General features: G+C 41.1%; 1 protein-coding gene across 3 annotated transcripts in view; it reads right to left on the bottom strand.

The window, feature by feature from the left end:
* Nucleotides 1–14871, bottom strand: part of homer2 (homer scaffold protein 2) — a 33326-nt gene that overhangs the window by 2061 nt on the left and 16394 nt on the right. For all 3 annotated transcript variants that reach the window (XM_069173563.1, XM_069173565.1, XM_069173562.1), the window contains exons 3-8: nucleotides 9436–9567; nucleotides 9030–9122; nucleotides 8187–8326; nucleotides 5256–5412; nucleotides 4492–4602; nucleotides 1719–1799 (exon numbers count right to left, since the gene is read on the bottom strand). In XM_069173563.1, coding sequence (XP_069029664.1) covers nucleotides 1719–1799; nucleotides 4492–4602; nucleotides 5256–5412; nucleotides 8187–8326; nucleotides 9030–9122; nucleotides 9436–9567 — 714 coding nt within the window. The remainder of the gene's footprint in view (nucleotides 1–1718; nucleotides 1800–4491; nucleotides 4603–5255; nucleotides 5413–8186; nucleotides 8327–9029; nucleotides 9123–9435; nucleotides 9568–14871) is intronic.

Genomic DNA, 14871 nt, shown 5'->3' with positions numbered 1-14871 from the left:
CTGTGGACGGGTAGCAGGAAAGAAACTCGTTACATAACGGCAAACAAGTCAAATGGCGTCCATACAAGGAAATGATTGTATGAAGACGGGTGGCAGAGATGCCAAATACAAAAAAAGACATTCTTTCTTTCACTTGCAGTTTAAATTACCTTTCAGCATTTAACTTCAACATATGGTGGTACAATTAAAAAAAAAAAAAAAATCAAACGTATTTGAGTTCTGAGAAACATGTCGAAATGCAGCAGGAATTTTTTTTGGGGGACAATTTCGTATCTGCAAACCACATCTCTACTTTCAGGAAACCCGTTTTTTTTGTGTGTGTGTGTGTGTGTGTGTTTTGTATGTGTGGCGATGGGAGGGTTGAGTAAGTCTTTCAGACTAGCAGGCAACAAGAGTGACACATTAATGCTGAAGATACCATTGAAGGGAGGGGTTTAAAATAGGAGTGCTAAATGGGTGTTGCGCCTGCATGACTGTACCCTGCAGCTGACTCCTGAAACCTGATCTCCACATGGGGTGTCGTCTTTAAATAGAGGGCAGCCGTGACCACAAAACACGGAAAACACTCGTCATTGGAAGAACATGGCGGCAGGAAAAGGGCTTTTCTGCCTAAACGGGCAGCAGCTCAGTTTTGGTTCTAGGCCTCACGGAAAGACAAAAAGGAATTTGAGAAATCCTTTTGTCTGCGCTTTCTCCTCAGTTTGGATAGCCGGCTAGATAAACTCCTGCTTCAGCCATTTCTGTTGTCCCTGACATTCATCCAGCTGGCTATTGCAGAAACAAACCAGGCCGTCGAGCTTTGTGAAAGCGCAGGAACTTCAGGCATGCCGCTGTTGGTTTTATTCTCTTCCACGCCGGGGCAGACAGGCAGCACATGCACGACAGCTTGGATGATAAAAAAAAACAAATAAAAAAAAAAAACAAATCCTGCTCCGAGTCAGTCGGCGCAGGTTTGAAATGAGTGTTGGTATCAACGCAGCTCATGTCAGATTTGGCACTGACAGGGGACACAGTCATTCACAGAGCCTGGCACTTCTGGTTTGACAGAAAGTCTCATATTACTCAATGAGGGATCAGCTTTGAAGAACAGCTGCTCTTTGTTGCGGAGGAGACGCGAGGCGTAGCTGCGCTGTTCCCGACGTCGTCTCAGAGATGCGGCCCACGCGCCCGCGGTCGCGTCACGAAGACCTGCTCATTAAAGCTCCGAGCTCAAACCGCTGCCGCCGTTTCCGAAGCGAAACAGATTAAATCTGCACCACCGGGAAACTAATAAGCCGTGACAGAGATGTATGTGGCATCTCTGCTCCACGGATGACGAAGGAAAAGAAAAAAACCTTTTCAAATAGGGGACGGAGCTTCTTCTTTTTTTTTTTTTTTTTTTTTTTTTTAAATAGACACACTAACTACGATGTGCGTTAGTGAGACGTGTGATAGGAATGTTGTGTCATCGGACCTCGGGCGCAGCGACGAACAGGAACTTTCATTCTCTACCTCCGTCTGAAAGCGCTATTTACGCCTCAGAGCTCGTGTGTGTGTGTGTGTGTGTGTGTGTGTGTGTGTGTGTGTGTGTGTGTGTGTGTGTGTGTGTGTGTGTGTGAGCTCGCCGTCTCGGCCATCGTGTCCTCACGTGTGTTCGAGGTCTACAGCTCTCTGCTGTAAATCACCCGAGAGACATCGAGGGGGGGTTGTGGGATTTCTGGGGGGGGCCTTAAACGTACCTGCAGTTTTTGGGTGATGGTCTCGCACTCCGCCATGAGCTGAGGGATTATCTCTGCCTGCTTCCTCAGGTTCTCCAGTTCCTGGAGAAAATAACAAGTTTAGAAAACCAGTTAATCCAAATATCAGATCCGGTATAAAAAAAAAAAAAAAAAAAAAAAAAAAATTTGACGTTAGTTTCTTCAGAACATTGTGGATCATTTAACTGGAGAGCATCTGAAATAGTCTTGTTCAAAATGTAGTGACATACACTTATTCGCTTTTTTTTTTTTTTTTTGCTGAGAGTTAAACGAGAAGACTGAAAAGTGAAAAATAAAACGGGCAAAATTATTTTTTATATCAGTGATCGACAGTTTGTAATACCAGACACATAACTGGGCTGCAAACACATTTCTGGTAGTGCCAAAAAAAAAAAAAAAAAAGTACCCAAGTTTGATACCCAGCACTAACCTGGGAACATAATCACATACACGATTTTAATGGCTGTTAATTCATGTGCACTGTCCCCCAAAACATAAACAAACTCGAAACAAAGACGACAGCAATACGAAGCAGCTACAAGGAGATCAAATGTAAAGAAAAAAGGTCGCGGACTGGAGTGAATACTGGAGATACTGTACAGCTTTGATTCTGTTTTTCTGCCTCGCGCCTCCACGTTTGTTTTCTTCAGTTCATCATCCGTTATCGTTTAGAAAATCTCATCCGTCCGTTGCTCTAAGCCAAACGCACGCACCACGTACAGTTTCGCAGCATCCGTTACGAGCGCTTCCACGCCAAGCAATAATCGGTCGAGCCTTTGTAGGCACCTGCGGCAGCCTTTGTTCCGTTAGCTCACGGCAGGCCAGCGCGGCGGGTCAACGCCACAGTGGATGCTTAATAATTCATAGGCACGTTTTTAATTTGAGGGGGGGGGGGGGGGGGGGGGGGAGGGGGGAGGTTTGAGGAAGTGCATTTCTAGAAGGCGGCGAGTCACTGAACCTCTGTGGGCTCTCCGCTGCATCGGTGCTCAACAAACAGTGTGACTTCTTCTGGGGGGGGGCCCCCCCTCGGCCCGTGTGTGGAGGCTGACGCACGGAGTGGAAATGATGGTGCTCCCGGAGGGTGTGATTCTTTGCGTTCTAATCTTTCAAAACCAGCTCCAGCTCTTTGAAGTACTTCCTTCCTTTGGTTGAGAGAGATATACCACTGTCTGGGAAAAGATGTATATGTTCTATTAATACTCAAGCTGCCAGGTGGTAAACTAGAATACCCTAGACACTGTTTACTTCAGTCTGAAAAGCTCTTCACGCAGCAGGGAAAAGCTGTAATAAGCACCGTGGAATTCAACCTGAAAGATTCATTAATTACTTGATTAGACAATCAACTGAAAGTTAAAAAAAAAAAAAAAAAATCAAACATTTGCTTGTTTTTGCTTCTGAAATGTGCAGAAGTACTAATTGACTCTGTTCAAACGTGACTGTAAAGTGAACATGTTTGGTTTCACACTTAACAACCATTATGAGGAGTAATTAGCAACTATTATCGAGACTCGGTTCATCCATTACTTTCTGACTTTTTTCTTGGCCGATATCAGAGATTTTCTTTTTTTATTTTATTTATGTATATATATATATATATATATAGAATAAATCATAAAATATTCTGCAAATTAACAAACAATCAAAATAATCCTGAGTTGAAACCCTGGTGAGGATTTCACCTCAAGCTCTGAAAGATTCTGAGAGACTCTTATTTTACCAGTTTTTAAACTGATTCATTCAAGGACAGGCTATTTGAGAAGAGGGGGGGGGGAAGTTACGAGTTTGAGAGTGTGACGCTTGATTGGATGCAGTTTCCAGGTTTAACCAAGTGTAACCAAAATCTTGACTGACAGAATGTGGCGGGTCTATTGGGTCTACTGCTCATCTTCCTAATAATTACCTACTTATATCTGAAAAGACTTGGGAGAGATATCCCCCATGTATTTACAACAGGAAAAAAAAAAATACAGAAATATATGCAGATTTCTTTCTCTTATGGTAACCGAATTAGTTTCCACACATGTCGTGTTGAGACGCAGTTGCTGTAGAGGAGGGAGACTCTCAGATTTCCAGAAGTCGGTCCTCATCGTTAGTCCGCAGTCAGAAACAGCATTTAACCAGAAATGAGTGAAGGTCAAAAGAGTGCGTGGCCGCACAGGGTTCGTTCTCATTAGAAATAACAGCATCATTAGGCTGCACTGCGCCGACAGTCAGCTGGTTTGGATTATTAATGACTGATGTAGCAGACGTTTGTGATTGCGCCGGTGGTATTTGTGCCAACATTTCCTGCTTCTCCGACGAGAGACTAGGATGAACTATTTTCACAGTGCAGTTCAACAGGACCAAAATGGGACAAATATCAAGTAAGTTATTAAAAGAAAATGAGCAGCACAGAAAGTTACATACAAGTAAATTGTATAAAGAATAAAGGTCTGGGTTTTGCTGGGTAAGCAAAATAAAAATAACAAGCCCAGTCCGTACACGAGCTAAAATCCCACAACAAAATCTATCATTTCCTACTGAGGCGTAATCGCCTTTTGAGGGAGACAAGTGCTGCTGGAACTTCGGGGCGTGAAGGGGAGGAGAGTTAACCTCAAAACTTGAATGAAGAGGACTGAGTGAGTCACAAAGTAACAAACCACCTCCATTATTAAAAAAAAAAAAAAAAAAAAGGCATTGTTTTATAAACTCTTACCGACAACCCAACTCTGGAGACCGGCCCTGTTGTTTCAAGACAAATGTGATCAAGTCTCACCTGCTCTTTGTCCTGTAGCTCAGCCTCCAGTTCCTGCACTCGAACAGACAGCTGAGCGTTTTTCTCCTTCTCCTGGTTGGCTTCATTGCACTGGGCTTCGAGCTCCGCAATCTGGACGCAGCGCAAGAAGAGAAGCAAGTTTTTACTGTGAAAAGTGGTCATTGGCGAGCGTGACAACAGATTTCTTTGTGCATATTACCATTTGGTTTATCTATCAGACATCTGTTTACGCGTGTTTGTGGAGTATAGTTTTTTTTGTTAAAAAAAAAAAAAAAAAAGTGGTGTCATCTTGAAAACGCCACTGGCAATAAATAAACAAACAAACAAACAAACAAACAAATAAACAAAAACGCAGCATGTTACAAACTGAGGAGTACCGTTGCAACCCCAGCCCAGCTGCAGAAACAGCCCACACTGATTATGAAACTAAAATGATTCTATTTATAGTGGACTCAGATTCTGGTGCAGGGAACACAGAAGATAATGAAATGTGCAGTAATACAGGACTCTGCTCACTCGAATTTGAAAAATTTGCATCAGGTTTATTAAAACTTGGGAAGGGAATCACTCATCCCATTGAACAGATTTGAAATAAATTATTAACTAAGCAAAGAATTGAATGATTTTGCGCCGGCTGTGATTCAGTTTTTGTCTTTTTATAGAAGTGGCAGCAGAGTTTCTGACCCGTCACCCGTTTTGCAGACAGGATCGATTGGTTTGTGTACATTATACAGCTCGACAGTAGGAGTGCACGACTGTAATACCTTTCCCCTGAGCGTGTCACTCTCCTCCTTGCAGGCAGTAAGCTGTTTCTTCCAGCTCTCTACATTAGCTGAAGACTCCTGCAGTGCGTCCACCAGCCTGGCGTTATTTTCTCTTAAAGTCTGAAGCTCTGTTTCCCACTTCTTGGCGTTGGTGTTGCTGCCAGACAGGAGACAGAGCAGAGTTATTAGTGGGAGAAAAATTGGCTCATGCCCGCCGACATGACACACAACGCGACAAAAATCACTTGCAGTCATAGCTATTCAATTAGCTGGTATGTACATGACATTGTGAGGAGATATTTAGAGTGGAGAAAATGACGACATGGGTAAATTCCTAAAGGTCTAATGAGCTGAAGCCCTGATGAACTAAATACCAACCTGCAGTTTGTTATCCTTTCATACCGCAGCGTGCGTTTCTGTCTCATCAATAAGGGTGGCGAGGTTGTGATGTATATTTAGTATGCGTCACTGTTTCCTTCTTTATGCATGGCTGGTTTGACGTGTTCTACTCTCCGTCAGATGTGGATAGACTTGCACTGCAGCATTCTGCAGTCCTCCGCTCTTTCACTGCTGTGACACTCTTCCACAAAACAAAAACCGCAAAGCGTCGTGAAGGCACGAGGGAGGCCAACAGAGACGGGAAAACGACCGACCAAACTGCATTTTACCGCCAGAAAACTGGAGAACTTTGGCAATACCTGAAAGCTTGATGCGCTGATATGAAAAGACTGTCTTTCCTTCAACAGCAATGGTTCGTCTGTGTTTTATTAAACACGCAGTATAATCTTCATAAAGTAGGTCTGTAGTTTCTTGATCATTTCTTAAGGTATTTCCTGGATAGGACCTTCCAACTCTAAGAAAGACACTTTAGTTCCATTAGTTTTTCAGAAGAATTTTAGGAAGTGAAGTGGTCAAAAGGTGGATGTGGCACAAGTACAAGAAGGGAGGAGGCATTTTCCAGAGACGTTTGTGCAGCGTCGATTTTATTATTGACCTGACGATTCGGCAACGCCATGTCTTCTCCAGAATGTAAACTTTATAACATCATTTTTGGACAGTTGTACACCCAAAATCTTTAGATTTTCTGCTTCACCTAATTCAATTTGAAATAAAACTCTGATTATTTATGTATTTGAGAGTGTGCATAAGTACAGAAATGGTTTTTTTTATTTGAGATATAGTATATTTGGTCTCGGTGCACCATTAAACACAGGAAAAGATGTTGTTTCTCTAAGATTTAATCAACTAGAGAAAAAAGTAATTTAATTCATGAAGTTCAATTAGGTTTAAATGTATACACAGCATATGAGGAACCAACCAACCATGAATTATTCATTCATTCGTCAGTTATTGTTGGAAACGTCTCCATATGTGTATAATTGTATACTTCCCATGCTGTGTAATGACTAGAAAAGCCTCTCTGGATTACACTAACAGTGTTCCATATAATTAGTACCAAATTTCCCTGACCGGGTCAGGAACCTTCTTGAAATGTACAATTAGATATCGGCTCCTTTCTTGGAAAATTATTGCAAAATGCTGCACCTGTGTGTTTGCGGTCTTAAGACATTTCCAGGGACTTTCTTTTAATTGTTTTCTTTTCTCCCATCTGGCTTAAATATGTCAATGATTTTTTTTTTTTTTTTTTTGCTATGCAGTACTAATTCTGGCTAAATTTACTCTGTAGTTTTTAATTGACTCTGATTTCCTGAGGTCATTTCAATCCCATCTGGAGTCACATCTGCTGTTTGATTTATACATTCAGCATTTGGATTAAAAAGGCCAGATAACCAAATGTTGGAGCAGAGCAGCATCACTCTTTAGATTAGATCAGATGATTTCCGAGTCCGTTGAGGGTGTGTTATTATCCCAGCAGAAATAAAATGAGGAGGGAAAACATGTGAGCACGGTTTGATGTCCAGACAATCAGAACAAGTGTGAAAGTGACCAAGAGCCGCTGTGTGTGGAGTTAAAATTGTAATGATGCCTCTTGAATACAGTTTTGCTTGAGATTATAAAACCTGATAGGGATTAACACACATTTGGACATTTTTGTAAAATTAATAATATGCATGGGTACAAATTTTTGGCTTTAAAAATGTGTTGGGCCGACACGTTCAGATCTCCAGCTTTTAACTCTAAAATGTACATGATGGCATGTTTTATGTGCAGCATAACAGATTCTGACCGAGCATTTTGATTGGATGACACCGTGATTGTGCAGAGCATGGCTCTGAATCGTATTGACGCTTGTTTTCAAAAACATTTTATTTATAAATCGCTAAATACACATTACAATTCTCCTCATTTCCATTTAAATAAGCAGAATCCAAACACACGGACATTTCAGTTTGCTGCTCCAGAAAAAAGTTTATACAGTTCACGCATCTAATTCAGTTCACTGCAGACTAATTAGTGTGAATTTCTCTTATTTTAATTTATTTGGTCATGATGAAACAATTCTAAGAGAAAAAATAGAGCAGAAGATGGCCAAGAAAATGTTTTAAAGTGTTTACTGTTACACAGTATGAAAGCTGGAGTTGTAGGAACCAGCTGTTCACATTGAGGCTGACATGATGCAAATAGATATCATCTACTGGGAAGTATTTTTCTCAAGACAATAATAATAATAATAATAATAATAACCAAAAAATATATTTTTTTAAAAGATTTAATGTGTTGAATTTAAGTAGGTCAGTAAAATATTATATTTATTGCTTTGCTGCAAACATGGAAAGATGAGTGGGAGAGCTACACCAGGAGATATTTCATTAATCTTAGTACTGTGATGCAGCTATAGACATGAGGCTGAAGGCTGATAGTGAATAAATATAAAGCAGGATTCAATCAGAAAGGGAGAAACACATTAATAACAAATGTATTGTTATATTGAAGGGGTTCTTTCGATGTTTCCGTTAAATTCAATCTTACCTTTGTTCTACTGCGCTCTTGAGACGTTCGTTCTCACTCATCAGCAGAGCAGCCTCCGGGCCGACGTGGGAGATTTTCTCATCATCTGTCCCGTTGATGCTGGATGCCTGGTTGGTCGAGGGTGTCTCACGTCCAGACTCCTGATAGGGGACAGAGGGAGACTTGTTTCTGATGGGTTCAAATACAGAAATATGTCTAAAAAAAAAAAATCCTGCCATCACTTTGAACAGGGCCCGGGGCGTCTTTTGATGAAACACTGTAAACACTCTGGACACGTCAGCTACGACAGCGGAGGGGTGAGGAAAAACTGTTGATAGTATTTATCATGTCATATGGCCCAGCAGCTTCGTGTGTCTCAGGGCTGAGTCGGATTTTTACCATCTGGAACGAGTGCAAGCAGAAGCCAAGCCTGGCAGCGGGTGACCGAGCAGTGACCGTGGACATATTCAATCGATGCTGCTAACTTGCTGACAGAGTTACCTTTTTGAAATGTTCTCTGTAGAAGGGAGTGAGTGGCTTAGGGTGACCTTTGACCTTTCATTCATGACAATTCACACCACTGCATGAATGAGCTCAGTTGAAATGCAATATTCAACGCAAGAGTGATTCATATTTGAACTTATATGAATACTTAATTATGCCAGAAGCTATTTCTAAACACGGACTCTGTACCCTCTGGTGTTTGTGGGTAAAAATGTGCTAAACTGAAACATTTCCTATTTTCTCTGTCGTAGTAGCAAATCTTCTCTCTGTCAAGGCCAACTGTGTCTGTAAAGGAAACACGTGGTCAGCAGAGATGTTGTACTGGTTCAGAATTTCAGACAGAAGGTAGATATAATTTACCTCGGAGTGATTACTCATCGTCTCCCCCTTCTCTTGAGATTTGTCCCTTGCAAGCTTTGCTGCTTCTTTTACTTCCTGGAACTTCTCCGCAAACTAAAAATGAGAGAGAGACATAGAAACGTTGTTAGTAGAAATACAAGCTGAAATGTCATCCGTTTTATATTTCATCTTCAAATGTTTTAGGTAATCACGAAGCCAATTATCTCGTAATAGCAAGGATAGCAGGGATCAGGTCTACTTCTAAATCATTTTCTGATTGCTTCAATTCCCCATCTGATGCTAGATCACCAATAAATTGCGCACCATCACACTTGAGCTTCAGGACAAATACATAAATCAGCCGTCTCTGAGCTGTATGAAGGCCTCTGTGAAATGATGGGGAGTTACAGAAACGATTCCTTCTCACCTTTGCCAGTTGCTGCTCCGAAGAGAAGCCCAGTCCGAACACAGTGTTGGCCCTGCTGTCTGCCCACTGGCCGAACTTCTGCGATGTCTTGGTGAACGTCATATTAGGTGTGATTGTGCTGTTGATGATCACCTGTTAGGATAAAACAACTTATTAACTTTCTGGCCTTATGGGAGATCATGCTGGTAATCAATATAGAGTAGAGTTATTGTAGCGTATAGAGCTGCAGCATCGTTCGCGGGCCCATCTAACTGGGACACTCTCCTCACTAACATGCCTGCTTTTGATGCTGTTGACTTTTGAGTATTGTGTGTCTTGTTCAGCCGAGACATATTACAGAAGGAGTTTCCAGCTGCTCAATCCACATAATGAATAGTTCCACGAATTCAACAGAAGGACAATGGTCTATTGAAGCTCCCGTCATACCAGAGGGAATTTGTAATATGCTGCTCGAGCCTCTGCCCACACTGACGAGTTTTGATTATGATTAGCATATTTACAATTTTTTTTTCTTATAATGATCCACTTCATAAAAACAGTCAGATTTATATGCCTGTTTGAGAGCCGCTTTTCAGTACAAAGCAATTAAATGTCATACATCACAATTGTTTAAACAAAAAACAACTTGTTCAAAGAGCTCTTTATCTTTACTATGCTCAAATAGAGAGGAACATGCAATTTCTACATTACAAGCAAACAAAGCCAAACAAACAAACACCTATTCATAAAACAGAATGACATTTTTCTGGGGTGAGTTTCAGTGTCCTGTAAATCAAACAATCCATCTTCAACCTACAAGCACCGACAGTCTAATTAACCTAAACCATCAGCTTCTGGGTTTTACATTTGATTACAGAGTTTACTAAATCCCTGGCACCTGGTTTTACACGAAAAAAAATACAGACTCAGAATTGTAGTATGTAATAAATTACAAGCCTGAAGCCGGCTCCCCAGCGTGCAGCGCTCGAGGGACCGCATATCCCCCCTTAAAGTTGCTGTTTTTGTCTCGTTTTCTGTCTCCAGCATATATATATATGCTATAATAATGGTGGACTTCCTGTCGAGTTGATGTAATGGTGCAATGTAACTTTTTTGTACATCTCGGTGTGATACACGTGTCCACCGGATTTCGTGCACGTAGGTAAATGTGGCCGCCGGGGCATCTCTTTAGGGGGCGCTAGCGAGCCATTCGGCCACGCCCACTCGTTTTTTTACAAATAACAATAGGGCTTTCGCACCTTCGGTGCTCGGGCCCTAATAATACTTTCAGCAACAGGTGAGGACATACCACACAAAAAGACTTTCCTTCTATTCAATGATACTCATTTGAAATATCCGAGGCGCCAAAATCATTTTAGTCAAAGACGGCTGTTGTCTCACAATCTTAGCCGATGTACTTCCAAGCAATCGTATTACTGCTGTTTACTACACAGCTTAATACTTGCAACATCCTACAGTGCAAGTTACATTTAAGCTTTATAGGTCAGCAACAGAGAAACGCAACGCATTACACCTCACTCAGTTTGTTATGCACCAAAGACACACTCAAATGGACAGACGCTATGCAGTGATGACTGCTGACCCACTAACCTCTAAGCAGTCAAATTACAGTCTCTATATTTGCCACGGTACACATTCACCTGTTGTGGCCATGCAGCGAGTCAGATGCCAGAAAACATCTGCTGCAGTCTAAAAATGTAACTAGTGCATGAGGCATGGGACAGAAGAAACCAATAAATTCGTAGAACAGTATTTCAGCCTGGCCAGACTTCACTGATGTGTGTTTATTGCGTCGCTGTAAATACAGACATGTCTAATCCTTTATGAGCGGCTACAGGTGAATGTAGACACAGGCAGCAACAATTTATCACTGCGTACACACAAACCCAATCTCACTACCAAGATAGAACTTTAAAACGGCATATGCAAATTAACCCAACAATTAAGAAACGAAAGAAGACAGTTTAATCACAGTGCAGCCCTTGTTTCATAGCAACATGGCTCTGAACGCAGGATTTGAGTATTCAAACTGCTGACAGACTCGTGTCCTTTTCTACGCCCCCACTGTCTCCCTCTCCATCTTTTCAGTGGCTGAGGTGTTAAACCACTTCGCACCGCATCATTACTGGCCACAGAGACCCAACAAGCAGAGACTGAGCGAACAGAATGAGGAACACGAGCAGGCAATCAATACTCTCTTGGACGCTTGAGTCCCATTCTGAACAATGCTAAAGGCTCCTGAAGACAGAGATCACTGATGAAGGGGCTTTTTGTTTATGTGCAGTGTCATATACTGTAAACACTGCCCGACTGCAAGCTCTGGTTCAGGCAGCCTTTCAACATTAAGGGGTTTAGAAGGAGGGTGGCAAATTACCAAGGTGCTGCTAATCGGATTGTAAAATCATCACTCTTTCAAAGGCTTCATCAAAACAAAGGTGACCTAATTTCCACCTGAAGAGGAACCTGGGCGAAGACTGAACAACAACACTCGCACGTCTCATCACCATGCCACGGAGAGAATATTTAACAGAACTCATCGCGCTGGCTCAAAGAGAACTGTTAAGATAAGATGAAACTTTAATGATCATGGAAAAACTGGACCGTTGCTGAAGGATGAAAAAAAAGAAGAAAGAATTAGGTAAACGGACGTTAAAGCTACCCTGCTTGCCCACGAAAACATGACATGTCAAATAAAAATGTATTAATTAATAATAATTAAAAATGCATCATTTCCTGTTAAAAATGGACTCGACGCCAGATCACCTTGAAATTGATCAGTTATTGTAGTGTGTTGTCATTCAGCCAATCAGTCTTCTCTTTTTTTCATCTCAACAAACCCTTTCAAATCCTTTTCTGTGTACAATGTTCAGAGCTTCTGTTTGGATTTTTACCTCTTCAAACTGATGACTGATTTGTCATTTTCAACTTATCATTGAACTGAAATCACCAGTACCTTGTTGGGCTGATCGACCTGAGCTGCTACATTATATGACACCCTGAAACGTCATCCGAGAGTAAAATACTCGCCTATAAAAAATGAGTGAAACTGGTAAAATAGACTTGATAAGCTTTGTTTTAAGAACCTATCGGTGGAACTAAAGCCACAATATGTAACTGATCACTTCTATTTGTGATGTGTAATAGGATAATGAGCAGCATGATCAGCTTAACACCCCTGAAACCAAACACTGCCGACCTGAACACCTGAAGCTCATTAAAACCTGTAACATTATCACTCACAACTACGACAGGACAATAATTCATTATTAAAGATAAAGCTGGGCGATATGGACTAAAATCAAATATCACCTTTTTTTTTTTTTTTACCAAATATTGATATTCTAACAGTATTTAGTATTAGTGCTTTTACAAACTATGCACACGATGTAACTTTTAATAAATGATCATAAGTAATGTAGATACAATGACTAAGAGGGTAAAGACAATAGAACAGCCAGAGCAGACAGGTAGGTTCAGAAAATTACACCTCTTTTATGTAATGCAGCCTTTAAAACCAAGAAGAGACAACACCATAACATGATATCCAATATGAGACCATATCTAGTTTAATATTACGATATCAATAGTACAGATATATTGCCCAGCCCTAATTGATAATGAGCTATTGTTTTATTATTCATTTTTAAATACAAAAAAATTAAACTAATTGTTATGAAAAACTGTCACCTCTATTCCTGTACTTTTGGTTTTTCATGGTATTTGTGATTGATGTGTTGTGGCAACAAATGAAGTCAAGTGATTAGTTAGCCGATGTAATTTAATTCATTTATTTTGATTAAACACACCAAACTTTCCCTAATTACGGTCTATAAATGATTTTCTTCCTTCCATTGTCTTTTAGGGTCGTAAACTCAATATCTTGGAGTTTTGAACAGTTGGTTGGATACAATAAATCATTCGAAGACATCAGCTGTACATGTACATATGTATGTTGTGTATATTGACAAAGAAAACAATATAGCCCCGTCTTACTGATAACAATTCTTTAAACAGGTCATTGACCCTGTATTATGGTTGAACAGCTGCAGATAGAGTCACAAACATCATTGGAACAAGGTAAATATCGCAGCTAAAGATCTGCAAGTTGACATACGGGACTCAAGTTACCCCCATCTTCCTGGGCCCTATGACTGCATGTTGGCATGCATGAGTGTACGACTCGGTGAGCAAGCGAATCAGAGAGTTGGGGGGGGGGGGGGGGGGGGTCCAGGGGGAGGAGAGAGTGGAGTGACGCTGGCAGCTGTGCGGATGGGGAGCCGGGCTGCGGATCAAGTGGCACAGGAGGCCTCGGCTGGCTAATGGCCCGAGGGTCAGTTAGAAACTCAAGAGACAGCCAGGGGGTTATAAGAGAAAGCTTCCGCGGCCGATTATGTGTCTGCAGACTGCACAGAATCTGCAGAGTCAGTAAATAACATGGGAGCTGTGGAACATGGGAGGGAAAGAGCTGTGGTCACTTGTCAAGCACCGAATACCAGAAGGTTTTGTCATGGTTGGAAAAAATGACAACCGCCACACAGCATAGTAGCTTTTTTTTTTTTTTAAGATAATCTCTTGCTTATCTAGACAGCCATGGGTAACTTGCAAAGTGTAGTTCCTGCAGGATATAAAATAAAATAATGATGACAAATGAGCAGCATGGAAAGTCTTGATGATGCGCAGGAGGAGCTGGCAGTGGTGTTATAACTGAAATGCAGCCAAGAAAAAAAAAAGAAAAAAAAAGACAAGATCACGGTCACCGTGTTCTATCATTGAACTAAAATGGAAAAATGTGATTGCTCATTGGACAGAGGTGTGATGTAGATGAAGAAATGTTAAATATTTTTGTGTGTTTGCCAACTGCTTTAATCACCTGGTGCATTTCATCTCACCATATATTAGATTGCGAAAACACCGTTCTCTGGTGGCAATGACGCACGTTTGGGTTCCTAAAGGAGCAGGTCAGTTATTTTGGTTGAACTGTGGTGGGACAACACATCATGTTTTCTGGCTGAAAATGTTGTCTTGATAGGAAGTTGGATCAACTAATGAGTTTATTTGACACACGAGGCTCCAATGAGATTTGAAGTGTGTGCACATGGTGATCCTCCCGGCAGAGACGTACCGAGACCTTTGCAAAAATATAATTCCAGCTCCAGACTGAATACACAATGTATTTGCAATATCAGTGACAATAAGTACATTACATTATACAATACATGCTGGAATTATGCTTCTGCCTTCGAGGCTCAAGTCTTGATAGTCAGGTGAGACAGAGCAACCTTTTAATTGGTAGAAGTTAATAAATACACATCATGCTTCCGATTACATTGTTATTTACCGTCCTAGTTTGTTGTTACAATGCTGTTTACAATCCATAATTTGCTGATGATGGAGCTTCACACTATCATACCAGATTTTGCACCATAATCCTAATAG

This window comes from Embiotoca jacksoni, unplaced genomic scaffold, assembly GCF_022577435.1.
Source record: "Embiotoca jacksoni isolate LCO1_2020_lvr unplaced genomic scaffold, fEmbJac1.0.p SCAF_6, whole genome shotgun sequence".
In the NCBI taxonomy this organism is placed as follows: domain Eukaryota; kingdom Metazoa; phylum Chordata; class Actinopteri; family Embiotocidae; genus Embiotoca; species Embiotoca jacksoni.
The sequence above is the reverse complement of the archived record's forward strand: the minus strand, read 5'-3'. Positions and strand labels throughout refer to the sequence as shown.